Raw genomic sequence first — 27,989 nt, 5'->3', positions numbered from 1 at the left:
CTGCATGGCCATCTCTCTTATCTGCTCGCTACGTTCAAATTTGGAACAGGGGGCTAAGGTGGTGTTGTAATTGCGGGTACGGCTTGCGGTAATTTCCGAAAATACAGACTTCCGACAGTTTTGACGCAACAAAAATCTATCAGTTTCACCTTATCGCCCTGTTAGTTACGCATGCATACACACACTTCCGAATTTTGACTATTAATCAGAACTGCTTGAACACTTGTGGTTTTTTTGTTTTCAATTGGATTCTAATTCAAAATTTCTTGGGTTCTCCTGGAGTGGTTTTCCACTTCTAGATCGGGTCCCGTCAGGATGTTGCCAAAATGTTGCTCTTATTAGCCTTAGTCTTTCTGATACTGCCACATGGCTCAAGCTCGAGTTATGATTAATAAGTCAGCACACCGCTTAGTAAGATTGAAATCAACGGTCATTTATTATATACAACAATTAATGCTTACACAATAATCCTACTATCTATATCGAAACCTACCACGACTGGCCAATACTTAACTTTAGGAAGGGCCCACCAGGTCAGGGAAACGAATGGCTTATCGAATCGGATCTGGCCCGCAGGATTCAAAAGGCTGATACGGGTCGATGGCTAGGAGTCTTTATCGGGTAGCGATCGCTGGAGTCAAACTTACAGTTTCTGGTCGATGTTTTTGCGAAGGTTGCGAGCAGGAGGAGAAGGGAGAGAGAGAGAGATCTGAACTTGGTCCCTCACTTTATAGGGCCCAGGGGTTTCCCGCCTCTCGGGGTGGCCCTTGACCCTGAGTCCCAAGTGATTGGACTGGCCTCCAATCACTGGGTTCGATATGCTCCAATAATGGGGCGATTCCACGATCGGGGGGTGGTCGTTCACCTGTCTTTGTTTCGGCCACTGCAGGCGCCGACAGGTCTGGCCCGGCATTCAATTGCTAATATGTTGCAATTGTTCCCGGGGATAGCCGATTAAACTGCAGATGTCTGGGTTGATGGCCTGCTAATAGTCTTGAGTATCGATCTGGGCCGACTTCCCCAGAGCCGAATACGCTATTCTGTCTGCAGCTGTCCGTTTGTGTCCTGTTGGCTGCTTTTCCCATCAGCCTTTTCGGTTAGCCATTTTAAATCGGGTTTTGGCCAGATTAATAGGGAATCAGCCATTTTAGGTGGCTACACTACACTCCGTGTGCTTCACCCGATACCCGTGTCTATTTATTTACATAGGACATACTGTTTTTCCATGTATGGAACGATCTGTCTGGACTGTCCACAGAACAATACTTTTCATTGTACTTTGTACACGTGACAATAAATCAAAGCAATTAATCAAAATGGTTAGGTGACTGATTAACCTTCAAACAAAATGAGTTCAGGACATTATCACATATCTTCATTGTCCTTGCGTGTAATTAAAGGATATCCTCATATGTCTCCATTGACCTTATGTGGAATAAGTTTCAATTACAGTTTTTGCCTTTCCTACCAATCCGTAGTGTTTCACTTTTTCAGTTGTGAAAGTCAATAATTAAAATCTACATTTTAACTGAGAAAAACTAACCTTAGCTTCAATTTGTCGATAGCAGGAAACCCCATAAACCGTCTTTCGATTCCCACTCCTTGGGGGTAAATGAAAATAAACAGTATCTAAGGGAGAAAATCAAAAAATGAAATCATGGAAAAAAGATTAATTTCAGATTGAACTGAAAATATTCTTCTGTAACATCATAAGATAATAAAATGATAGGTAAACTAGTGCTTTGACCTAAAGTCGAAACAATAAGTAAAAACATTGAAGGCACAATTTAGGTGACAACAGCATGATAGGATATTACTTTTATTTACGGTTACCATAATATTTATGAGCTACATAGCCAAACATGATCAAACATCGAAGCATGTGGCACAAAAGGAAATAATTTTGTTTATCATGCCTAAACTGATTTTGGGGAAGGGCTTAAACTAATGTGGCAGGGGGATGGGAACCGATGCAGAAGTCGGAGGGAAGTAAAACGGGAACAGAAAGAAAAGGCAGTAAGGTGGAAGGTGTAAGGCAGAGAAGCCATAGTTGAAAATCAAAAAGGGCAACAGTATAGGGTACAGTGACTAGGAGAGCTCAGTGAATAGGCCCAGTAATACTAAAAGGAATAAAACGGGAAGTAAAAACATAAATGGAAAGCGAAGCAGCAGGTTATTACATGAAGATATGGGTTCAACGATAAGGAAAATTAGGAGAAATGTTAAAAGGAAAAATAACTTAGGAGAGGTTACTGATAGAGGTGTTTAGATTCAAAACAGAGGTATAAAAGCCAACATAAGTTTACTTTACCTGAATGCTCGTAGCATTCAGAATAATGTAAATGAGTTGATGGCGCAAATCATAGAATGACTATGATTTAGTAGTCATTACTGAAACATGGTTAAAGGATGGTCACGACTGGGAGTTAAATATCCAAGGGTATCAAACTATTTGGAAGGACAGAGTGGATGGTAAGGGAGGTGATGTAGCTCTGTTATTTAAGGGTGACATCCGGCCAGTAGTGAGGGATGACATCGGTGCTATGGAGGCTAAGGTTGAATCCATTTGGGTGGCAATCAGGAATAGTGAGGCGAAAAAGTCACTGATGGGAGTTGTCTATAGAACACCAAATAGTAACATTACGGTGGGATGGGCAATAAACAAAGAAATAACTGATGCATGTAGAAATGATACAGCAGTTATCATGGGGGATTTTAATCTACATGTCGATTGATTTTCCCAGGTTGGTCAAGGCAGTTTATAGAATGTATCCGCGATAGTTTCCTAGAACAGTATGTAATGGAACCTACGAGGGAAGCCCCTGGGGACTATAAGAATTGAGCCCCAAGTTCAAGGCGCTCTCTCTTCCAGCTCTCTTCACTCTTCAGCAGCCGATCGAACCTGTAAGTCTTACTTCAACGCTCACTACAAGATAGGCGCTCCTAGCTACCAACCTGTACCAACTTCGAATCCCGCAGGCTCAGAACCCGAACGAAAGGCCATTTGTTTCCCTGACCTGGTGGGCCAGTTCCAAGTTAAGTAAAGGCCTGTTAGTTGTAGACGTAGCTTAAACGTAGAATTTGTGCATGAATAGTGATTACTGTGTATAATAAATGTGCTTTGATTTAAATCTTACTAATCGGTGTATTGGATTACTGATCATTACTCGAACTTGAACCACGTGGCGGTATCATAAAGATACCTGGCGACTCAAGAGCAAAGGTGATAAAACATAGCAATTAAACTAAGGCAAAGTTAGCAACAATGAGAGTAAACTTGCTCAGAATATAAAAACAGATAGTAAAAGTTTCTACAAATGTATAAAACAAAAAAGAGTGGCTAAGGTTAATATTGGTCCTTTAGAGGATGAGAAGGGAGATTTAATAATGGGATATGAGGAAATGGCTGAGGAACTGAACAGGTTTTATGGGTCGGTCTTCACAGTGGAAGACACAAATAACATGCCAGTGACTAATGGAAAAGAAGCTGTGACAAGTGAGGACCTTGAAACGATTGTCATCACTAAGGAGGTAGTGATGGGCAAGCTAATGGGGCTAAAGGTAGGCAAGTCTCCTGGCCCTGATGGAATGCATCCCAGAGTGCTAAAAGAGATGGCGAGGGAAATTGCAAATGCGCTAGTGATAATTTACCAAAATTCACTGGACTCTGGGGTGGTCCCGGCGGATTGGAAATTAGCAAACGTGACACCACTGTTTAAAAAAAAGGAGGTAGGCAAAAAGTGGGTAATTATAGGCCAGTTAGCTTAACTTTGGTAGTAGGGAAGATGCTGGAATCTATCAAGGAAGAAATAGCGAGGTATCTGGATGAAAATTGTCCCATTGGACAGACACAGCATGGGTTCATAAAGGGCAGGTCGTGCCTAACTAATTTAGTGGAATTTTTTGAGGACATTACCAGTACGGTAGACAGTGGTGAGCGAATGGATGTGGTATATCTGGATTTCCAGAGAGCTTTTGACAAGATCAGATCAGATCATAGAATTTATAGTGCAGAAGGAGGCCATTAGGCCCACCGAGTCTGCATCGGCTCTTGGAAAGAGCACCCTACCCAAGGTCCACACCTCCACCCTATCCCCATAGCCCAGTAACCCCACCCAACACTAAGGGCACTTTTGGGCACTAAGGGAAATTTAGCATGGCCAATCCACCTTACCTGCACATCTTGGACTGTGGGAGGAAACCGGAGCACCCAGAGGAAACCCCGCACACATGCGGAGGATGTGCAGACTCCGCACAGTGACCCAAGCTGGAATCGAACCTGGAATCCTGGAGCTGTGAAGCAATTGTGCTATCCACAATGCTACCGTGCTGCCCAAGGTGGACAGCACGGTAGCATTGTGGATAGCACAATTGCGGATACTACGTCTACTGAGGTAGTATGGGCTGAGGTTAGAAACAGGAAAGGAGAGGTCACCCTGCTAGGGGTTTTCTATAGGCTTTCGAAAGGTTCCAGAGATGTGGAGGAAAGGATTGCAAAGATGATTCTGGATAGGAGCAAAAGCAAGAGGGTAGTTGTTATGGGGGACTTTAACTTTCCAAATATTGACTGGAAACGCTATAGTTCGAGTACTTCAGATGGGTCCGTTTTTGTCCAATGTGTGCAGGAGGGTTTCCTGACACAGTATGTAGATAGGCCAACGAGAGGCGAGGCCATATTGGATTTGGTACTGGGTAATGAACCAGGACAGGTGTTAGATTTGGAGGCAGGTGAGCACTTTGGTGATAGTGACCACAATTCGATTACTTTTGTGATGGAAAGGGATAGGTATTTTCCGCAGGACAAGAGTTATATCTGGGGGAAAGGCAATTATGATGCGATGAGGCAAGACTTAGGATGCATCGGATGGAGAGGAAAACTGCAGGGGATGGGCACAATGGAAATGTGGAGCTTGTTCAAGGAACAGCTACTGCGTGTCCTTGATAAGTGTGTACCTGTCAGGCAGGGAGGAAGTGGTCGAGCAAGGGAACCGTGGTTTACTAAAGCAGTCGAAACACTTGTCAAGAGGAAGAAGGAGGCTTATGTAAAGATGAGACATGAAGGTTCAGTTCGGGCGCTCGAGAGTTACAAGTTAGCTAGGAAGGACCTAAAGAGAGAGCTACGAAGAGCCAGGAGGGGACATGAGAAGTCTTTGGCAGTTAGGATCAAGGATAATTCTAAAGCTTTCCATAGACATGTCAGGAATAAACAAATGACTAGGGTAAGAGTAGGGCCAGTCAAGGACAGTAGTGGGAAGTTGGGCTTGGAGTCCGAGGAGATAGGAGAGATGCTAAATTAATATTTTGCGTCAGTATTCACACAGAGAAAAGACAATGTTGTCGAGGAGAATACGGAGATTCAGGCTACTAGACTAGAAGGGCTTGAGATTCATAAGGAAGAGGTGTTAGCAATTCTGGAAAGTGTGAAAATAGATAAGTCCCCTGGGCTGGATGGCATTTATCCTAGGATTCTCTGGGAAGCTAGGGAGGAGATTGCTGAGCCTTTGGCTTTGATCTTTAAGTCATCTTTGTCTACAGGAATAGTGCCAGAAGACTGGAGGATAGCAAATGTTGTCCCCTTGTTCAAGAAGGGGAGTAGAGACAACCTCGGTAACTATAGACCAGTGAGCCTTACTTCTGTTGTGGGCAAAATCTTGGAAAGGTTTATAAGAGATAGGGTGTATAATCATCTGGAAAGGAATAATTTGATTAGAGATAGTCTACACGGTTTAGTGAAGGGTAGGTCATGCCTCACAAACCTTATTGAATTCTTTGAGGTGACCAAACAGATGGATGAGGGTAAAGCAGTTGATGTGGTGTTTATGGATTTCAGTAAAGCATTTGATAAGGTTCCCCACAGTAGGCTACTGCAGAAAATACGGAGGCATGGGATTCAGGGTGATTTTACAGTTTGGATCAGAAATTGGCTAGCTGGAAGAAGACAAAGGGTGGTGGTTGATGGGAAATGTTCAGACTGGAGTCCAGTTACTAGTGGTGTACAACAATGATCTGTTTTGGGGCCACTGCTGTTTGTCATTTTTATAAATGACCTGGAGGAGGGCGTAGAAGGATGGGTGAGTAAATTTGCAGATGACACTAATGTCGGTGGAGTTGTGGACAGTGCGGAAGGATGTTACAAGTTACAGAGGGACATAGATAAGCTGCAGCACTGGGCTGAGAGGTGGCAAATGGAGTTTCATGCAGAAAAGTGTGAGGTGATTCATTTTGGTAGGAATAACAGCAAAAGGGATTATTATTTAAATGATAACAAATTTAGGCAGCACGGTGGCACAGTGGGTTAGCCCTGTTGCCTCACGGCGCCAAGTCCCAGATTCAATCCCGGCTTTGGGTCACGGTCCGTGTGGAGTTTGCACATTCTCCCAGTGTTTGCGTGGACTTTCGCCCCCGCAACCCAAACGATGTGCAGGCTAGGTGGATGGCCACGCTAAATTGCCCCTCAATTGGAAAAAATGAATTGGGTACACTAAATTTTTTTTTTTAAATGATAATATATTCAAACATGCTGCTGTGCAGAGGGACCTGGGTGTCCTCATGCATGAATTGCAAAAAGTTGGTTTACAGGTGCAACAGATAATTAAGGTGGCGAATGGGGTTTTGTCCTTCATTGCTAGAGGGATGGAGTTTAAGACTATGGTGGTTATGCTGCAATTGTATAAGGTGTTAGTGAGGCCACACCTGGAGTATTGTGTTCAGTTTTGATCTCCTTACCTGAGAAAGGACGTACTGGCGCTGGAGGATGTGCAGAGGAGATTCACTAGGTTAATCCCAGAGTTGAGGGGGTTCGATTAAGAGGAGAGGTTGAGTAGACTGGGTCTGTACTCGTTGGAATTCAGAAGGATGCGGTGGGGGCAGGGGGATCTTATAGAAACATTTAAAATAATGAAGGGAATCGATAGGATCAATGCGGGAGGTTGTTTCCACTGGTGGGTAAAAGCAGAACTAGGGTACATAGCCTGAAAATAAGGGGAAGTAGATTTAGGACTGTGCTCAGGAGGAACTTCTTCACCCAAAGGTTTGTGAATCTATGGAATTCCTTGCCCAGCGAAGCAGTTGAAGCGCCTTCATTAAATGTTTTCAAGATAAAGATAGATAGTTTTTTGAAGGACAAAGGAATAAAGGGTTCTGGTGTTTGGATGGAAAAGTGGAGCTGAGTCCACAAAAGATCAGCCATGATCTCAGTGAATGGTGTTGATCAACAAAATGGAAGCTACACAAATGGGTGTATTGGGCAAATGGTGCAAAGCCTCATGACTATGAAAGATCATCCTGAAGAAATCCTCCAAAGCAGGATCATTAATTCATGTTTTTTCGAGTAAAAAAATGCTTCATTCATTTGTTTGAAGACAAAACTCTGCCTTTGATCAAGGAAACAAATTGGGCTCCTTGATTTACTAATCTGCATTACTCCATTGAAATTAAAAGACTGTGTTTCCTCAAGTGGGGGGAAAGCGGTTGCTTTCAGGGAAAAAAATACTGCAAGCTTTAAAGGGTTCACATGGTCACTGACATTTGCATTGTACTTGTTACATACATTCACCTTTGTTTACAGTAGACACTAGTGGGGCATTCTCAAAGTTAGCAGGGAAGCTCCACTCAAGGAGTTAACAGGTTTTAGTTTTGATTTACATCATTCAAGGTGGCAGCAAATCATAGAATTCATAGTGCAGAAGGAGGCCATTTGGCCCATCGAGTCTGCATCGGCTCTTGGAAAGAGCACCCTACGTAAGCCCATGCCTCTGACGAATGTGATATAAAATAGTTACTTTAAAGATATTAGTTACTGTAATGTAGATATAGGCCGGTCTAATTCTAGTGAGTTCACAGACAAAGGACTTCAGAATGCATGGTAAAGGAGGGGGGATGGGGTGTTCAGTGGAGGAGGAGAAAAGGATGCTGGGTAATCGGAGGCCAGGGAAAGGGATGAGAAGTGAGCCAATTAGGATGTATGGCCAGGTCAGGAGGGGTATAGGATGACCTATGGGAATCGTGTATGTGAAATCTGATGCCATTTGAATGTATTTGCAGAGATCCCTTTGTCTCCTTCCTCATTCGTTTCCCAGGGGTCCAGGAGACTGGTTCTGTGTTCTGTGTCTGTGTGAAACGAGTCAGACTTGCAAGTCAAATAAAAATAACTAATGCTATGCCTGCAAATCCACCTCGAGTTTTATTGAGGCCAGACTGACGGGTAAAGAAATTTATATTTTGTCATTTGGTGCCGAAACCTGGGATTTCTCAAGATGGTTCTGACCAACCGTGAAATCAGAATTAGACTGATTTTGGACAAAGGAGAGTGGAAAAGGGCCCACAATGTATAGCTGGAAAATGACCGTGCATTGATTTCTCCCCTCTTCTCATGGTCTGATTAGTCTGGTCACTCGCAGTTGGTATGGAAAGATCGTCTCGACGAAATCAAAGGTCAGTCTGGGGATTAGAAATTTAACTGATGGGATTTCATAATATGATTCGGTTTTGGGATTGATGTGACATCTAAAAAAGATGGTTTAATCCCATGTGTGAGTTATGATTCGGTTTTGGGTTAGGTTTTGGGATTGATGTGACATCTAAAAAAGATGGTTTAATTCCAAGTGTGAGTTATGGTTAGGTTTTGGGATTGATGTGACATCTAAAAAAAGATGGTTTAATCCAATGTGTGAGCTATGATTCGGTTTTGGGTTAGGTTTTGGGATTAATGTGACATCAAAAAAAAGGATGGTTTAATTCCGTGTGAGTGTTTTAAATCTATAGTTGATTAAGCTAAAATTGTATCCTTGGACTGTAGTGGCGAGAAACGATAAATTTTAAAACAAACTGGATGCTGCATGTTAATTGAAGCAGAAGCCTCTCAAAGGGTTAACAGCAGCTTGAGATAACAGGCAGCTTGTGGTGTAATTGGATACCTTTCTTTCGAGTCAGTGAAACTCCAGCAAAGTTCCGTTTTGAATTAATTAAAGGAAACCAGTGGGTTTCTCCACCTCTTTGATAAAAGTTAATTATTTTAATAAGCAATTGATTGAAATTGCCAGAATCTTAAGTTTTAATTACTTGAAATAATGTTTATCTCATTTTATTTGTGAATTAATAGAAACTTAAAGAAACACACTGACACCATTTTAAAAAGTGTAAATCTGGAGATGACAGTTGACTTTGCTCCGGTATAAATCACCGCAGCTAACTGCTCCCTCATTGATAGCAGCCAACATTTTTGCGAATGTAAGAAAAACTTGTTAAAAGAAAAATTAAGATAAAGAATTAACTAAGTTGTAAAGGTTATACAAGTTTGTGTTAAGCAAATCGTAAATTTAGTTGAGTTGAGATCAGAGCTAAGCTTGCAGGTTGCAGTAATTCAATTTGAATTTTCAAACAGCAAGTAGCAAAAATTGCCATTGGTTATAAATAGGAAAATAAAAAAATAAAAATAATAATAAAAAAGAAAGAGAGCCAAAGTATGAAAGCTAAAGAGTTAATTAGATTATGGAGACAATATTGTCAACATGAGAGGGATAAGATCATGTTATTAAGTTGGCAAGAAAATGCCCTTAAAATGGGGATTTCAATTAGTGAAGGGGGGAAAAAAAACAAAAAACAATGGGCTACGTAGTTCAATGGCTGGCCTTGCATTGACAGAGACAGAGGATGAAGATTTTGAAAATTTGACAAGGTCGGCTAGGGTTCCGACTGCACCAGTAGCATTATCTGCACTAATTCCGGAACCACCAGAGTATCATAATTTATATCCAGTCACTGCTCCCCAGATTCAAATCATGCCAGCCCCTTCAGTACCATCTTCACTGTCTGAGAGAGATGGGGGGCTCTGTTCCACAAGCCCAATTAGCTCTAGGACCCGATCTCGGACAGCGAGAGAAGGGCCTGATCCTATCCAGAAACAATCACGCATACCACCTAAATCCCTTCAGACCGATAAGGAGGGACAGAAAAGTCCGAGAACAAAGGGAGAGGATAGGGATGACTCTGAGGAGCTGGAGCTCCCTCTAGTGACAGGGAGGCACATCGAAGTCTTGGAAGAGCCAGAGGAAACAGCTAGAGTGCCCCCTGGTGAGACTCTGAGACAGTTGCCGATTAGGAAAATACCAAACCCTGACGCTGTGACGGCGGCGGCCCAGCCCACGATAGACGTTTATTTCCCATGGAGACCCAGTGAGATGATGGCTATTATGGCTGCAATCTCAGACAGAAAAAATCTCCTGCTGCTTTCATGGATCATCTGAGAACTACCATCTCAGTTTATCAAGCTGATTATAGGGACCTCTGGGCCCTAGTCCAGCAGCTTTTAACCCCAGCAGAGCACCAGCCCTCGGTAGGCCCTTGTATGACCGACCGTTGCAGATATACTGTTCTGTTCTGGAAGGATGTTCAACAGCGGTACTCACCCAGCAACATGGGGACAAGCACCGGCCTGTAGCATATTACTCTTCCAAACTTGATCCAGTGGCGTTGGGCCACCCCTGTTTGCACCCAGATCTTGGCAGCGATATACAATAGTTTGCTGCCAATATAACTCTCCAACAGGATATTACGGTGTATAGCTCCCACTCGGTCATCGCACTATTGGGGCAATTGCAAACTCAGCATCTGACCGCAGCTCGTCAGAATAGATATGAGATATACCTTTTGAACAATCCACGTCTGACATTTAAATACTGTACCACTATCAATCCAGCCTGTTTTCTTAGCGGTCCCCCTGTCCATGAAGACGCACCTGGCCTCGACTGTTTAGCCTTGATTCAGGAAACTACCACAATAAGGGACGATCTGAGTGATATTCCGTTCGAACAATCTGACATGATTATGTGTGGTCAAATATCCCACCGGGGTCCAGTTAATGACCTACTACAGGCCCTCCTTATGCCCGCGCAGATTTCCGTCATTAAATGCGTTGCCCATACAAACAGTAAGACCCCAGTTAACGTTGGTAATGAACAAGCAGATTGTGCAGCGCGGGCAGCCGTGCAAATTCAGCAAGTGATGGTGCCTAAAATGTTAGGTCAGACTAAACGTTCTGCAATAAATAGGTCGGCCTCTGACAAGCCAATGCCAACCATCCAAGACGTCATAAGGTACAGGAGGACGCTCCTGAGAGTGATAAACAAATGTGGAAACGGTTAGGTTGTACATATGATTCTGTTTCCTCTTTATGGACCACGCCAGCACATCAGACTTGTATGTCTGATGTACTGGCTTTATGGGTCGTTGAGTGTGTACACTTTGCAACTCATTGCGGGGCTCGGGGGACTAGTGATTTGTTGCTGGACACTTGGTGGCACCCTAAAATGTGGGGGTTGGCCCAGAGTATCAGCAATCGGTGTTTGATTTGTCAGCAATATAACACCGGCAAAGGTATCCCTTGTGGTATGGGGCAAACCCCGTTGCCCAATGGTCCCTTTGAGATCATAGTTATCATAGAATTTACAGTGCAGAAGGAGGCCATTCGGCCCATCGAGTCTGCACCAGCTCTCGGAAAGAGCACCCTACCCAAGGTCAACACCTCCACCCCATCCCCACAACCCGGCAACCCCACCCAACACCAAGGACAATTTTGGAACTGAGGGCAATTTATCATGGCCAATCCACCTAACCTGCACATCTTTGGACTGTGGGAGGAAACCGGAGCACCCGGAGGAAACCCACGCACACACGGGGAGGATGTGCAGACTCCGCACAGATAGTGAGCCAAGCCGGAATCGAACCTGGGACCCTGGAGCTGAGAAGCAATTGTGCTATCCACAATGCTACCATGCTCCAAATGGATTACATTGAGTTAGACAGGTGTCAATGTTATACATATGTTTTGGTCATTGTGGAGGTGTTCAGCAGATGGGTTGAGGCGTATCCGACTATCGATAATAAAGCTGCTACTGTGGTTAAAGTTCTGATGCGGGAAATCATTCCCCGGTACGGTATACCAGCTCAGTTGAGTTCTGATAACGGGCCCCATTTTTTGGGACAGATTAACCTGCCTCCCTTCCCAAGCGGTATTTTACAGGTGTGGAGCATGATGGGGTGACTACGCACCGCCTGTGTGATCTTCGGCCTCACCTCGCTTGGAGTGACATCGGGGACGGACATGGAAAAGGGACATATTATCTACATTTGTAACCCCAACCAAACTACAAGGACATTTTGTTTATGCAGAGGTGATGTTCTTCGGTGCCCCCATATACGAGGGCATGGTATCGACTCATGGAAGGTCACCAGGTTAACGGACAATGCAGGACTCATGAAGCAATTGCACCGGTCCCGGCGATGGGATGGGAACATTACATGGACATTGCCTTGTTTTTGGAGTACATGTAAATTTGATTTTGGGATGTGCTAAGATTGGTGCCATAAAGGTAAAATCAGACCGTCAGGAGAGGGTAGGAAGAGGTTGTGAGAGAGAGGGGGACTAAAGAGAGGACGGGGCGTGTAAGGAGGGGAGTACTACTAGAACGTAGGTTATCAGGAGAGTCATTTAGGACCCAGACTGAGGAAAACCCGGGTAGTGTGAATCTCTTCTACCAGATTTACCACCACTTGTATGGCCAGGGACGGGTTGACTGCTACCCGAACCCCGCAGCGATGTCTAGGTTATTTTCTGTTTCATCGCTTTGGGGCACTCCCCAAACGGTGGTTCATTGTCAGCATTCCGAGCCACCGCCCGAGCAAGTCACTCTTCCTTACGATCCGGGTTCAGCACCACCGGCTATTTGCCTTCCCCTTCCTCGGGATAATTCCCACTCACAGTATGATAGGCTGCAACGGTGGCGGGCGTACATACCTAGCCACTTCACTCCCAATAGGGACTCCTGGTCGTCCACCTGTACGGACAGGAGGTGTCATATCACCCAGGCGTCTGGCAAATGCGTTTGTTACAACACCACCTGCGTTCCATTGAACGCCGGCCTCCAGCTCCTTTGTGGCTGGGCGAATGTCTCTCATATCACTGTTGGGACTAGGGCTTTCCGCATTGCTAGGCGGCCCGAATGGGCGTTCCAAAGCTGGATAAACTGGGCAACTGGGGGATCCCTACGCAACCGATATACTGACTGTGATGCTAGCCTGTACACGGAGCAAGGATACTACTTTTTATTTCATGGCACAGCGACCAATGTTTTGTCACCCCCATTTCCCCGCCAAATTGCTATTGGGACTCTAGTCCCTACCACAGTCCCCTGCCCCTCGGCGTGGATGCTGCATAATCAGTTAGCACGCCGGGCAGTCTCAGCTGAATTCTGCAAGAACTGGAAACAACCTCAGATTCTCGCACCCAACCGGGGCCACTCAACCGGGTGGGGAATTCTGAGCGTCTTGTAGCTGCGGTTGTTTTCAATGCAGAACTGGTATGCCCTTGACTATCTTCTGGTCCGTGAGGGTGGGGTATGCGCCATACTGCAGGGCAAGTGTATCATGGGAGTTCAAGACCTAACCGTTAACATCATTAAATTTATGGATCGCATATGGGATCACCTGGACGGAATGCAGGACCCTGGCTCTTGGGGTAACTGGGGATTTGGAGGTTGGAAGGACTGGTTGATAAATACGGCCATGTATTTAGCAGTGGCTATTGGCTGCATCTTTGTGGGTAGAATGCGGGGTGCACTGGAACAGATAGACGCCCCAAGAATCTTGGCTGTTAGGATCCACGAGAGTGCAGCGGATGATGGGGGCGACAACAGGAATTGGAAATGCAGCGACAAATCTTTTTAGATGAGGGGCCATAGCTACGGATTGAATAGATAGGTTATCACAAAATGATAAAAGGAGGGAATGACGAATGTGATATAAAATAGTTACTTTAAAGATATTAGTTACTTTAATGTAGATATAGGCCGGTCTAATTCTAGTGAGTTCACAAAGGATTTCAGAACGCATGGCAAAGGAGGGGGGATGGGTGTCCAGTGGAGGAGGAGAAAAGGATGCTGGGTAATAGGAGGCCAGGGAAAGGGATGATAAGTGAGCCAATCAGGATGTATGGCCAGGTCAGGTGGGGTATAGGATGACCTATGGGAATCGTGTATGTGAAACTTGATGCCATTTGAATGTATTTGCAGAGATCCCTTTGTCTCATTCCTCATTTGTTTCCCAGGGGTCCAGGAGACTGGTTCTATGTTCTGTGTGAAACAAGTCAGACTTGCAAGTCAAATAAAAATAACTAATGCTATGCCTGCAAATCCATCTTGAATTTTATTGAGGCCAGACTGACGGGTAAAGAAATTTATATTTTGTCACCTCCACCCTATCCCTGTAACCACACTTCACCTTTTTTAGACACTTTATCAAGGCCAATCCATCTAACCTGCACATCTTTGGACTGTGGGAGGAAACCGGAGCACCCAGAGGAAACCCACGCAGACATGGGGAGAACGTGCAGACTCCGCACAGACAGTGACCCAAACCGGGATTCAACTCCTTCTCAAAAGCTATTAGAGATAGGCAACAATACCCACATCCCATGAATGAATATTTTAAAAATTAACAAAAACAAATCAACATAATTAACTTCCTTGTTTAATTCGAGGCCATTTGACAGATCGCGCCTTCCTTGGTTCTTGAAAAATGCTGTTCAAGTTAATCCTATGCCCCGACTCTTCCTCGATAACCCTACAGTTTAACCCATAAAGAATTTTTTTAAATTATAATTTGGATGCGAGCATCACCGGCAAAACCAGCATTTATTGTTCATCCCTAATTGCATTTCGGAAGATGGTGGTGCACCAGTGGTGGAGGGAATGAGTGTTGAAGAGATGTCAATAAATTTATTTATTTTAAATAAATTTTAGAGTACCCAATTCATTTTTTCCAATTAAGGGTTAATTTAGCGTGACCAATCCACCTACCCTGCACATATTTTGGGTTGTGGGGGTGAGACCCCGCAGACACGGGGAGAATGTGCAAACTCCACACGGCCAGTGACCCGGGGCCGGAAGTGCTAATCATTGCGCCACCATGCTGCCCATATCATATTCTATGTTAATGCAAGCCTGTCTTTTACTTCCTTTCTTCCTTTCACCCCCAGCCACCCCCGCAGATGGAAATTAGCATCACTCTCAGAAGGTGAAGCAGAAAATCCCCTGGGGTGATGTGCATTGTGGTTAGGCGTTCTGTCATTAGGTGTCTTAATCTAAGGAAAAGCCAAGAAAAAAGGCCTAGGGTAATGTTGCAGACGCTAACAAGGTTGGGAAGTGTCACATTTGTTCAGTAAATTGGAAAATAATGATTAATATCAGGCCTGGGTTTTAAAAGCTTGAAAATAGTAAGAGAAAGGAAGCAACGAGTTGTATAATTTGGCAGCCCGGGTTTGAGATCGAAGATGTGCAAGTCTTGATTTCAAAGGATTAAGGACAGAGTATGTATTTTCGGACAGTATATTTGGAGATGATGGGGTACAAGAGAGAAAAAGAAAATAAAGGACCATTGTTTTGAAACACTTTTTTTAAAACATAGAACATGGTTATATCCCTAAAATGACCTCAAAGTACAGCACGTACAATGATTATTTAATATACTTGCTCTAATGCACAAAAACATGGTAACAATTATATACATAGCAAAATCCACATTCACAATGAGATGAACATGAGGAGTTGTTTTGTTTTTCTGGTGTTGTGGGACGAATGCAGCCAGCACAGTGGGAGACTCAAATTCTTCTCAAAAATCATCCATCCGAGCAAAGAATATGACATTGGAATGTTTGCAGTATAATGATTCCAGGTCCTGTAGTATGATTTGTAAACATGACCAGGTAGGAGGGTTAACTAATTGATAAAGTTATTTTCCTTTAGTAATTAGAAAAGAATATTTCTTCATCTATCTTACCTTCCAGGTAGTTGTGTGCACCATCAGGCAGGGCCAGAAATGGCAGGTATTTCCACTCCTCAGGCAAGCTGTGACCATCATGTCCTTCTTCTGGAACCAACGGTGGATATGAAAATTCAACCTGTATTGTTCCAGAATAGAGAGGATGAGTCCACATATAATGGCCCACAACAAAAAGTTCAATGAATAGTCTACATAATGCCAGCTAGTGAAGAAAACACAATGACTGGAAAGAGGAAATCAAAAAAGAATTTTGAAAACAGAAAAAGACAAAGAAATATTTCAGGGACTCTTTTATCCATCTACAAGATCCACTGCAGGACCTCGCCACGGTTCCTTAGACAGCACCTTCCAAATCCATGGCCATGACCATCTTAAAGGACAAGGGTGGCAAATACTTAGGAATGCCACCACCTGATGCTTCCCTTCCAAGTCCGTCACCACCCTGACTTGGAAATACTTCGCCTTTCCTTCACCGTTGCTGAGTCAAAGTCCTGGAACTCCTAACAGCACTGTGGCTGTACCTATAACTACACCTCAGGGACTGCAGCAGTTCAAGAAGGCAACTCACCACCACCTTCTGAAGGGCAGTCAGGGATAGGCAATAAATGCTGGCCTTAACAGCGACGTCCACATCCTTGAAATAAATATATTTATACTTTTGCACATCTCCAAACTTGTCAAAATCAAATAACCCCCCTATTGCCACGCAGAAATTTAGCATGTGCTCCAACTCCAGTCCCTGTCCATTTTCCATGACTTTATCTATGATCACTCATTTGTCCTTAATAGAACATAGAAAAATACAGCACAGAACAGGCCCTTCGGCCCACAATGTTGTGCCGAACCTTTGTCCTAGATTAATCATAGATTATCATAGAATTTACAGTGCAGGAGGCCATTCGGCCCACTGAGTCTGCACCGGATCTTGGAAAGAGCACCCTCCCAAGGTCAACACCGCCACCCAACACGAAGGGCAATTTATCATGGCCAATCCACCTAACCTGCACATCTGTGGACTGTGGGAGGAAACCAGAGTACCCGGAGGAAACCCACGCACACACGGGGAGGATGTGCAGACTCCGCACAGACAGTGACTCAAGCCGGAATCGAACCTGGGACCCTGGAGCTGTGAAGCAATTGTGCTATCCACAATGCTACCGTACTGCCCTTAAGAACAAATGAATCTACACTATATCATTCTACTGGAATCCATGTACCTATCCAATAGCTGCTTGAAGGTCCCTAATGTTTCGGACTCAACTACTTCTACAGGCAGTGCATTCCATGCCCCCACTACTCTCTGGGTAAAGATCCTACCTCTGACATCCCCCCTATATCTTCCACCATTCACCTTAAATTTATGTCCCCTTGTAATGGTTTGTTCCACCTGGGGAAAAAGTCTCTGACTGTCTACTCTATCTATTCCCCTGATCATCTTATAAACCTCTATCAAGTCGCCCCTCATCCTTCTTCGTTCTACTGAGAAAAGGCCTAGCACCCTCAACCTTTCCTCATAAGACCTACTCTCCATTCCAGGCAACATCCTGGTAAATCTCCTTTGCACCGTTTCCAAAGCTTCCACATCCTTTCTAAAATTAGGCGACCAGAACTGTACACAGTACTCCAAATGTGGCATTACCAAAGTTTTGTACAGCTGCATCATCACCTCACGGCTCTTAAATTCAATCCCTCTGTTAATAAACGCGAGCACACCATAGGCCTTCTTCACAGCTCTATCCACTTGAGTGGCAACTTTCAAAGATGTATGAACATAGACCCCAAGATCTCTCTGCTCCTTACATTGCCAAGAACTCTACCGTTCACCCTGTATTCCGCATTCATATTTGTCCTTTCAAAATGGACAACCTCACACTTTTCAGGGTTAAACTCCATCTGCCACTTCTCAGCCCAGCTCTGCATCCTATCTATGTCTCTTTGCAGCCGACAACCGCCCTCCTCACTATCCACAACTCAACCAATCTTCGTATCGTCTGCAAATTTACTGACCCACCTTTCAACTCCCTCATCCAAGTCATTAATGAAAATCTCAAACAGCAGAGGACCCAGAACTGATCCCTGCGGTACACCACTGGTAACTGGGCTCCAGGCTGAATATTTGCCATCCACCATCACTCTCTGACTTCTATCGGTTAGCCAGTTCGTTATCCAACTGGCCAAATTTTCCACTATCCCATGCCTCCTTACTTTCTGCATAAGCCTACAATGGGGAACCTTATCAAATGCCTTACTAAAATCCATGTACACTACATCCACTGCTTTACCTTCATCCACATGCTTGGTCACCTCCTCAAAGAATTCAATAAGACTTGTAAGGCAAGACCTACCCCTCACAAACCATGCTGACTATCCCTAATCAAGCAATGTCTTTCCAGATGCTCAGAAATCTTATCCTTCAGTACCCTTTCCATTACTTTGCCTACCACCGAAGTAAGACTAACTGGCCTGTAATTCCCAGGGTTATCCCTAGTCTCTTTTTTGAACAGGGGCATGACATTCGCCACTCTCCAATCCCCTGGTACCACCCCTGTTGACAGTGAGGACGAAAAGATCATTGCCAACGGCTCTGCAATTTCATCTCTTGCTTCCCATAGAATCCTTGGATATATCCCGTCAGGCCCGGGGGACTTGTCTATCCTCAAGTTTTTCAAAATTCCCAACACATCTTCCTTCCTAACAAGTATTTCCTCGAGCTTACCAATCTGTTTCACACTGTCCTTTCCAACAATATCACCCCTCTCATTTGTAAATACAGAAGAAAAGTACTCGTTCAAGACCTCTCCTATCTCTTCAGACTCAATACACAATCTCCCGCTACTGTCCTTGATCGGACCTACCCTCCCTCTAGTCATTCTCATATTTCTCACATTTGTGTAAAAAGCCTTGGGGTTTTCCTTGATCCTACCCGCCAAAGATTGTTCATGCCCTCTCTTAGCTCTCCTAATCCCTTTCCTCAGTTCCCTCCTGGCTATCTTGTATCCCTCCAGCGCCCTGTCTGAGCCTTGTTTTCTAAGCCTTACATAAGTCTCCTTTTTCCTCTTAACAAGACATTCAACCTCTCTTGTCAACCATGGTTCCCTCACTCGACCATCTCTTCCCTGCCTGACAGGGACATACATATCAAGGACACGTAGTACCTGTTCCTTGAACAAGTTCCACATTTCACTTGTGTCCTTCCCTGACAGCCTATGTTCCCAACTTATGCACTTCAATTCTTGTCTGACAACATCGTATTTACCCTTCCCCCAATTGTAAACCTTGCCCTGTTGCACGCACCTATCCCTCTCCATTACTAAAGTGAAAGTCACAGAATTGTGGTCACTATCTCCAAAATGCTCCCCCACTAACAAATCTATCACTTGCCCTGGTTCATTACCAAGTACCAAATCCAATATGGCCTCTCCTCTGGTCGGACAATCTACATACTGTGTTAGAAAAGCTTCCTATACACACTGCACAAATACCACCCCATCCAAACTATTTGATCTAAAGAGTTTCTACTCAATGTTTGGGAAGTTGAAGTCACCCATGACTACTACCCTGTGACTTCTGCACCTTTCCAAAATCTGTTTCCCAATCTGTTCCTCCACATCTCTGCTACTATTGGGAGGCCTATAGAAAACTCCTAACAAGGTGACTGCTCCTTTCCTATTTCTTTTTTTTTAATTAAATATATTTTATTGAAGTTTTACGATCAAACAGTGACTAACGGCAACTGCCAACAACAAAATAAGAAACAACAGAAAAAGTAACTTCGTAACATCTAATATAAATAACTAATATATAAACACACACATAAAACCCCTGAGGCCCCAAATGAGCCCCCCCCCGGGTTGCTGCTGCTACCTTTCCTATTTTCCCTTATCGATCTGCGAGATAGTCGAGGAACGGTTGCCACCGCCTGGTGAACCCTTGAGCCGAACCTCTTAGTGCGTACTTTATCCGCTCCACTTTTATGAACCCTGCCATGTCATTGATCCAGGCCTCCACACCCGGGGGCTTAGCTTCGTTCCACATAAGTAAAATCCTTCGCCGGGCTACTCGGGACGCAAAGGCCAAAACATCGGCCTCTCTCGCCTCCTGCACTCCCGGCTCATCTGCAACCCCAAATATAGCCAACCCCCAGCCTGGTTCGACCCGGACCCCCACCACCTTTGAAATCACTTTTGCCACACCCACCCAGAACCCATGCAATACATGACCAAAACATGTGGGCGTGGTTCGCCGGGCTTCCCGCGCATCTCCCGCACCTATCCTCCACTCCAAAAAATCTACTCAGCCTTGCTCCAGTCATATGCGCCCTGTGTAGAACCTTGAATTGTATCAGGCTGAGCCTGGCACACGAGGACGAAGAGTTTACCCTACTTAGGGCATCTGCCCACAGCCCTTCCTCAATCTCTTCCCCCAGCTCCTCGTCCCATTTTCCCTTCAGCTCCTGTACCACCGTCTCCCCCTCGTCTCTCATTTCCCTATATATATCTGACACCCTACCATCACCCACCCATGCCCCCGATATCACTCTGTCCTGGATCTCTTGCGCCGGGAGCTGCGGAAATTCCCTCACCTGTTGCCTCACAAATGTCCTCACTTGCATATAGCGAAATGCATTCCCAGGTGGCAACCCATATTTTTCTGTCCGTGCTCCCAGACTCGCGAACGTCCCGTCTAAGAACAAGTCCTTCAATTTCGCAATTCCTGCTCGCTGCCAAGATTTAAATCCCCCATCTATCCTTCCCGGGATGAACCTATGGTTGTTCCTTATCGGGGACCACACGGAGGCACCCGTCACTCCCTTATGTCGTCTCCACTGCCCCCAAATTTTCAGAGTTGCCACCACCACTGGGTTTGTGGTGTATTTTTTCGGGGAGAACGGTAACGGCGCCGTCGCCAGTGCTTTTAGACTAGTTCTCCTACAGGACGCCATCTCCAGTCTTTTCCACGCCGCTCCCTCCCCTTCCCTCATCCATTTACATATCATTGACACGTTGGCGGCCCAATAATAATCACTTAGACTCGGCAGTGCCAGTCCCCCTCTGTCCTTACTGCGCTGCAGGAACCCCCTCTTTCCAGCCCACACAAAGCTCATAATACTCTTGTCCACCTTCTTAAAAAAGGCCTTTGTAATCAGTACAGGGAGGCACTGGAACGCAAAAAGAAACTCAGAAGGACCACCATTTTAACCGCCTGCACCCTGCCCGCCAATGACAGGGGCGCCATGTCCCACCTCCTAAAGTCCTCTTCCATCTGCTCTACCAGTCGTGCCAAGTTAAGCTTATGCAAGGTTCCCCAGTTCCTGGCCACCTGGATCCCTAAATACCGGAAATCCCTTGTTACCCTCAACGGTAAATCGTCTATTCCCCTGCCCTGTTCCCCGGGGTGCATCACAAACAGTTCACTCTTCCCCATATTCAATTTATATCCTGAAAATTCTCCAAACTCCGAGTGTCTGCATTATCTCAGGCATCCCCTCCACTGGGTCCGCGACATACAACAACAAATCATCCGCGTATAATGACACCCGATGCTCTTCTCCTCCTCTAAGTACCCCCCCTCCACTTCCTAGAGCCCCAGTGGCTCAATTGCCAACGCAAACAGTAACGGGGACAGGGGACATCCCTGTCTTGTACCCCTATATAGTCGGAAGTGGTCAGATTGTTGCCTATTTGTAATCACACTTGCCACCGGGGCCCTGTACAGGAGCTGAACCCATCTAATGAACCCCTCTCCAAATCCAAATTTCCTCAGTACTTCCCACAGGTAGTCCCTCTCCACTCTATCAAATGCTTTCTCTGCATCCATCGCCACCACCATCTCCGCCTCCCCCTCCGGTGGGGGCATCATCATCACCCCCAGCAGCCTCCGTATATTAGCATTCAATTGCCTCCCTTTAACAAACCCCGTTTGATCATCATGCACCACCCCAGGGACACAGTCCTCTATCCTCGTCGCCATCACCTTGGCCAAAAGCTTGGCATCTACGTTCAAGAGGGAAATAGGCCTGTATGACCCGCACTGCAGCGGGTCTTTGTCTCTTTGCAGGATCAGCGATATCGTCGCCTCCGACATCGTCGGGGGTAGTGTCCCCCTTTCCCTAGCCTCATTAAAGGTTCTCGTCAGAAGTGGGGCCAGCAGGTCCACGTATTTCCTATAGAACTCCACCGGGAACCCATCCGGTCCCGGGGCCTTCCCTGCCTGCATGTTCCCAATTCCTTTTACCACCTCCTCCACCTCACTCTGCGCTCCCAGTCCTGTCATCTCCTGTTCCTCAACCTTCGGGAACTCCAGCTGGTCTAGGAAACGCATCATTCCCTCTTTCCCTTCCGGGGGTTGAGCCTTATATAGCCTCTGGTAAAATACCTTAAACACCCCGTTCACCCTCTCCGCTCCCCGTTCCATCTTTCCCTCCTCGTCTCTAACCCCTCCGATCTCTCTCGCCGCCCCCCTCTTCCTAAGTTGTTGGGCCAGCAGCCGGCTCGCCTTCTCTCCATATTCATACTGCACTCCCTGTGCCTCCGCCTTACCCGTGGTCAACAAGTCAAAGTCCGTGTGCAATCTCCGTCTTTCCCTGTATCGCCCTTCATCTGGAGCCTCCGCATATTGCCTATCCACCCTCAAAATCTCCCTCAACAATCTCTCCCTTTCTTTACCCTCTTGTTTCCCCTTATGGAGATCAGCTCCCCTCTAACTACCGCCTTCAGCGCCTCCCAGACCACTCCCACCTAGACCTCTCCGTCATCATTAATCTCTAGGTACCTTTCAATACACCCCCTCACCCTTACACATACCCCCTCGTCCGCCAACAGTCCCATTTCTAATCTCCAGAGTGGGCGCTGTTCCTTTTCCTCTCCTACTTCCAGATCTACCCAATGTGGGGCATGATCTGAAATGGCTATAGCCGAATACTCCATTCCTGCCACCTTCGGGATCAGCGCCCTTCCCAGGACAAAGAAGTCTATCCGGGAGTACACTTTGTGGACATGGGAGAAGAAGGAAAACTCTTTACTCCTTGGCCTAGTAAATCTCCAGGGATCCACTCCTCCCATCTGCTCCATAAAGCCCTTAAGCACCGTGGCCGCTGCCGGCCTCCTCCCGGTCCTAGATCTGGACCGGTCCAGCACCGTGTTGAAGTCCCCCCCCATTACCAACTTTCCCATCTCCAGGTCCGGGATGCGCCCCAACATACGCTTCATAAAGTTCACGTCATCCCAGTTCGGGTCATATACATTCACCAGCACCACCGCCTCACCTTGCAATCTGCCACTCACCATCACGTATCTACCCCCACTGTCCGCCACTATGGTCTTCGCCTCAAACAATACCCGTTTCCCCACCAGTATTGGCACCCCTCTATTTTTCGCATCCAAGCCCGAGTGGAATACCTGTCCCACCCATCCTTTTCTTAATCTGACCTGATCTGCCAGTCTCAGGTGCGTCTCCTGAAGCATGACCACGTCTGCCTTTAGCTTCTTTAGGTGCGCAAGTACCCTTGCCCTCTTAATCGGCCCATTCAACCCTCTCACGTTCCACGTGATCAACCGGGTTGGGGGGCTCTTTACCCCCCCCCCCCCCCCCCTCGTCGACTAGCCATCCCCTTTTTAGACCAGCTCCTCACCCGGTTCCCACGCACCCGCTTATCCCCCCGATAGCGCCCTCCCGTCCCGACCATCCCATCCCGTAACAGCTCCCCCTTCACCTTAGCAGCAGCAACCCAGTTAACCCCCCCCCACCCCCCTCCGCTAGATCCCTCTCTAGCTTAGTTGCTCCCCCCATATTGCTTCCACCGGCAAAATTCCTTACAGACAATGGGGGAGGGATATGTGTGAAAACGTGAACATCAGAGTTATGAATGCGGCTGCAGAAAGCCCATTTACTAATGGTGTCTGTGAAAGAAATCATGCTGTCATCGATGACATGCTTCGGAAAATTTTGGCAGATCAACCAAATTGCAGGCTAAATTCAGCTTTAGCATGGGCTGTACATGCAAAGAATTCATTGCAGATGGTTGGGGGCGATAGTCCTCATCAATTAGTGTTTGGTAGAAATCCTAAAATTCCGTCCATTTTGGATGACCAGCCTCCAGCTTGGGAGGGGACTACAATTAGCTCTGGTTTTGCTGAACATTTAAATGCATTACATCGCAACAAGAAAAGCTTTTTTGGAAGCAGTAGTCTCTGAAAGAATTTGCAGAGCTTTAAGACATAACGTACGGCCATCAGATGCCATTTTTCAGCAAGGAGGCATGGTATACTATAAGAGAGACAATTCTAATGAATGGAAAGGCCCAGGGAGGATCATAGGCATAGATGGCGAAACAATTATTTTGCAACATGGTAATCAAACTGTTCGGGTGCATTCATCAGGGATAATGTGTACAGATTACAAATTTTCAAACTTAGACAGAACAGACAGACATGACGAGGAACCAGTCATCTGGTACGCATGTGTTACAGAACTATGAGGACCAATTAACTGATATAGACAGGGTTTCTGTGGAGGAACACAACACTTCTGATGAATTAGAACAGGCTATTTTTCCGAAAGGGCAACTGCCAAAGGTTGGTACAAAAGTGACATACTTGCCTGAAGGGTCTAGTCAATGGAAGGATGCAACTGTTATTAGTAGAGCAGGGAAGACCACTGGAAAGTATAAACATTGGTTGAATGTACAGCATTCAGGGGAAGGAGTCAAGACAATGGATTGGGAAAACGAAGTTCAAAAATGGAGGGCACAGAAACGCAGTGCCAGTTCAGATAGTGCATCGGATAGTGAACAGGTCCGCAGGAAAAGGTCGAGAACTATTGAAAGGACATCCCACAGCAGAAGGCAAAGATCAAGCAGTAGCAGTACAGAACGAGAGACCAGGCGGGAGAGGGGACGTAGTTTATCAAGATCTCAGAACATGAGTAAGGCTACGAATACTAATAGGAGCAGAAGCCCACATGCACGTGAGATTTTGGTGGCTTCAAATAAATTAGATGAAAAAGTTATCAAAGAAGCTAAACAGCAAGAATTGCATAGTTGGAGTGAATTTGGGGTATACACGGAAGTACCGGATAGGGGACAAAAAGCTCTATCCCACAGATGGATTTGCACGGAAAAGGTTCTTCCGGATGGAACTTATAAGGCAAAGGCGAGGCTTGTGGCAAGGGGATTTGAAGAAAACTTAGAAGAATGGGATTTAAGGGTGGATTCACCTACAGCAGGAAAGGATATTTTAAAGATCTTCTTGGCTCTATTAGCCACTGTAGCCAGTTAAAATGGCTATATCCCGATTAGAATGGCCAAACCCCGATTTAAAATGGCAAACGGAAGAGGCTGATGGGAAAATCAGCCAACAGGACTCAAACAGGCAGCTGCAGGTAAAACTGTGTATTCTCCTCTGGGGAGGCCAGACAGAATCGATACCTGCAGCCATCAACATAACACACCAGCCATCTGAATATAAATTAGCAATCTCCAGGAACAATGTGCAACAAATTAGACACACAAAGCCAACCCAGACTTTTCGGCGCCAGCAGGAGCCTACACAAAGAGAGGTGAATGACTACCCCAAAACCGCCCATCGATCAAGGAATCACTCCAGCATTGGAAAATATCGAACCAAGTGATTGGGACGAAGTTCAATCACTTGGAACCAGGTACAGGGTCCGTCCCGAAAGGCGGGAAGCCCCTGGGGACTATAAGAATAGAGTCCAAGTTCAAATCGACCCTTCTTCTCCTCTCCGCACCCTTCGAGACCCTTCTGCTGACCTTCTACAACAGCTGCTAGAATCGTAAGTCTTACTCCAACGTTCGCTACGAGATAGGCGCTCCTGGCTATCGACCTGTACCAGCTTTGAATCCCGCAGGTTCAGAACCCATACGAAAGGCCATTCGTTTCCCTGACCTGGTGGGCCATTTCCAAAGTTAAGTATTGGCCTGTTAGTTGTAGGACGTAGCTTAGAAGTAGAATTAATGTATAAGTATTGATTACTGTATATAATAAATGTGCGTTGATTTAACTCTTACTAAGCGGTGTGTTGGATTATTGATCATTACTCGGACTTGAACCACGTGGCGGTATCAGAAAGATACCTGGCGACTCAAGAGCAAAGGTGATAGAACAAGCGCAATTAAACTAAGGCTCAAACGAGCAACACCACAAAGGCATGGGAATGTAAATACATAGATATAAAAGCTGCCTTTTTGCAGGGGCATCAGCTCCAGAGAGACATTTTTCTCCGTCCTTCTAAAGAAGCAGCTAACACAGAAGGGGTACTCTGGAAATTGAACAAATGTGTATATGGATTAAATGATGCATCTAGAGTTTGGTATTTTTCGGTCAGGTCAGTTTTGTTAAAGTTAGGCTGTTGCCAGTTGAAAGCAGATCCTGCAATGTTTTACTGGCACTATAAAGGAAATCTTTCTGGCATTTTTATGATGCATGTCGATGATTTTTGTGGGGTGGGACTAGTGATTTTGAAGGTATTGTAATCTCTGGTGTAAGGAAAGAATTCTGGGTTGGAAGTCAGGCTTCCGGTGCATTTAAATATATTGGACTGGAAATTGGACAGACTAAGTTAGGTGCAAACTTTACATCAGCAATCTTATTTGGAAAGCATATGCCCAATAGCAGTTAGTCGTGGCCGAGTTTCACAAAAAGACGCAATGGTTTCAAAGATAGAAAAAGTGCAACTGCGAAGTTTAATTGGGCAACTGAACTGGTTAGGTAGACAGACTAGACCGGACGTGAGTTTTGATGTCTTAGAGTTGAGTACAAAAATGAATGATCCCAAAGTGGAAGACATAATAAGAGCAAATAAAGCGTTGGCCAAACTAAAAATGCAGGAGTGTGTATTGAAGTTCCTGGTTTTAGGTGACCTTAGGCACTTGAAACTCATAGTTTATAGTGATGCGTCCTACTCAAATTTATGTGATGGGTTTCAAGCGCAGGTTTTATAATTTTCCTTTTGGGGAACAGTGGTAAATGTTGCCCGCTTGTGTGGGAAACAAAGAAAATAAGGAGAGTGGTAAAAAGCACTTTGACTGCTGAGACGTTAAGCCTTGTAGAGGCGGTGGATATGGCCTTTTATATAAGTATGATATTGACAGAAATTTTGGGATTAGGGGATTTGGGTAATATACCTATTAACTGTCACATTGACAATAAATCCCGGTGGGAAAATGTGCACTCTAACAAAAAGTGTCAATGAAAAGAAGTTACGGCTAGACATCGCAAGTTTGAAGCAGATGTTGGACAGAGGGGAAGTAACAAAAATTAAATGGGTCGACAGGAGCTATCAACTGTCAGACTGTTCTACGAAAAGAGGGGCGAGTTCACAGAAACTTTTGGATATTGTTAATGAAGGGCGCTTGTTTCTGTGACTGTTTTGTTTTTCTTTCTCGTCCAAACAAAACAAAAAGGGGGGGGGGGGGGAATCATGTGTGTTTTTGAGTTTCTTGAAATTTTGTTTTCACCTAATTATTATTTTTTTCTCCAAGGAAGCGGAGACTGTTAATTAATGGGTTAAGAGACATTGCAATTAGTTGTCTCATTTATGTTAAGTATCCATTAATTGACACTGATTATGTAAAGGGGCTTCAGGTGGTCTGTCAGGTGATGTATAGTGAGTTTTGTGCAAAGGCTGTTGGAAGGAAATAAATGTGTGTTTGTGAAAAAAGAACAGAACTTTAGACTCTTTATATCAACTAAAACATCTAACACCCCAAACTGAATCCCCCAATACCGTAATACGAAGTGCTTCGAGAGGTTGGTCATGAGACACATCAACTCCATACTCCCAGAATACCTTGATCCACTGCAATTTGCATATCTCCACAACCGGTCCGCAGCAGATGCCATCTCCCTGTCCCTACACTCATTCCTGAACATCTCAACAACAAGGACTCCTATGTTAGACGCCTATTCATTGACAACTTTGCCTTCAACACCATAATCTCAGCCAAGCTCATAACTAGGGGCTTTCAACAGTAACTTAATTGAAGCCTACTTGTGACAATAAGTGATTATTATTATTAAAACTCCAAAACCTCGGATTTGGCTCCTGCCTCTGCAACTGGATCCTCGCCTTCCTGACCTGTAGACCACAATCAGTAAGGATAAACAACACCACCTCCTCCACGATGGTCCTCAATA

General features: G+C 45.3%; 1 protein-coding gene across 1 annotated transcript in view; it reads right to left on the bottom strand.

The window, feature by feature from the left end:
- Nucleotides 1-27,989, bottom strand: part of avl9 (AVL9 homolog (S. cerevisiase)) — a 162,671-nt gene that overhangs the window by 132,156 nt on the left and 2,526 nt on the right. Inside the window, exons 2-3 of the mRNA XM_072466837.1 lie at nt 15,832-15,952; nt 1,544-1,629 (exon numbers count right to left, since the gene is read on the bottom strand). Of these exons, the coding sequence (XP_072322938.1) occupies nt 1,544-1,629; nt 15,832-15,952 (207 nt within the window). The remainder of the gene's footprint in view (nt 1-1,543; nt 1,630-15,831; nt 15,953-27,989) is intronic.

This window comes from Scyliorhinus torazame, chromosome 11 (assembly GCF_047496885.1).
Source record: "Scyliorhinus torazame isolate Kashiwa2021f chromosome 11, sScyTor2.1, whole genome shotgun sequence".
Lineage (NCBI taxonomy): Eukaryota > Metazoa > Chordata > Chondrichthyes > Carcharhiniformes > Scyliorhinidae > Scyliorhinus > Scyliorhinus torazame.
The sequence above is the reverse complement of the archived record's forward strand: the minus strand, read 5'-3'. Positions and strand labels throughout refer to the sequence as shown.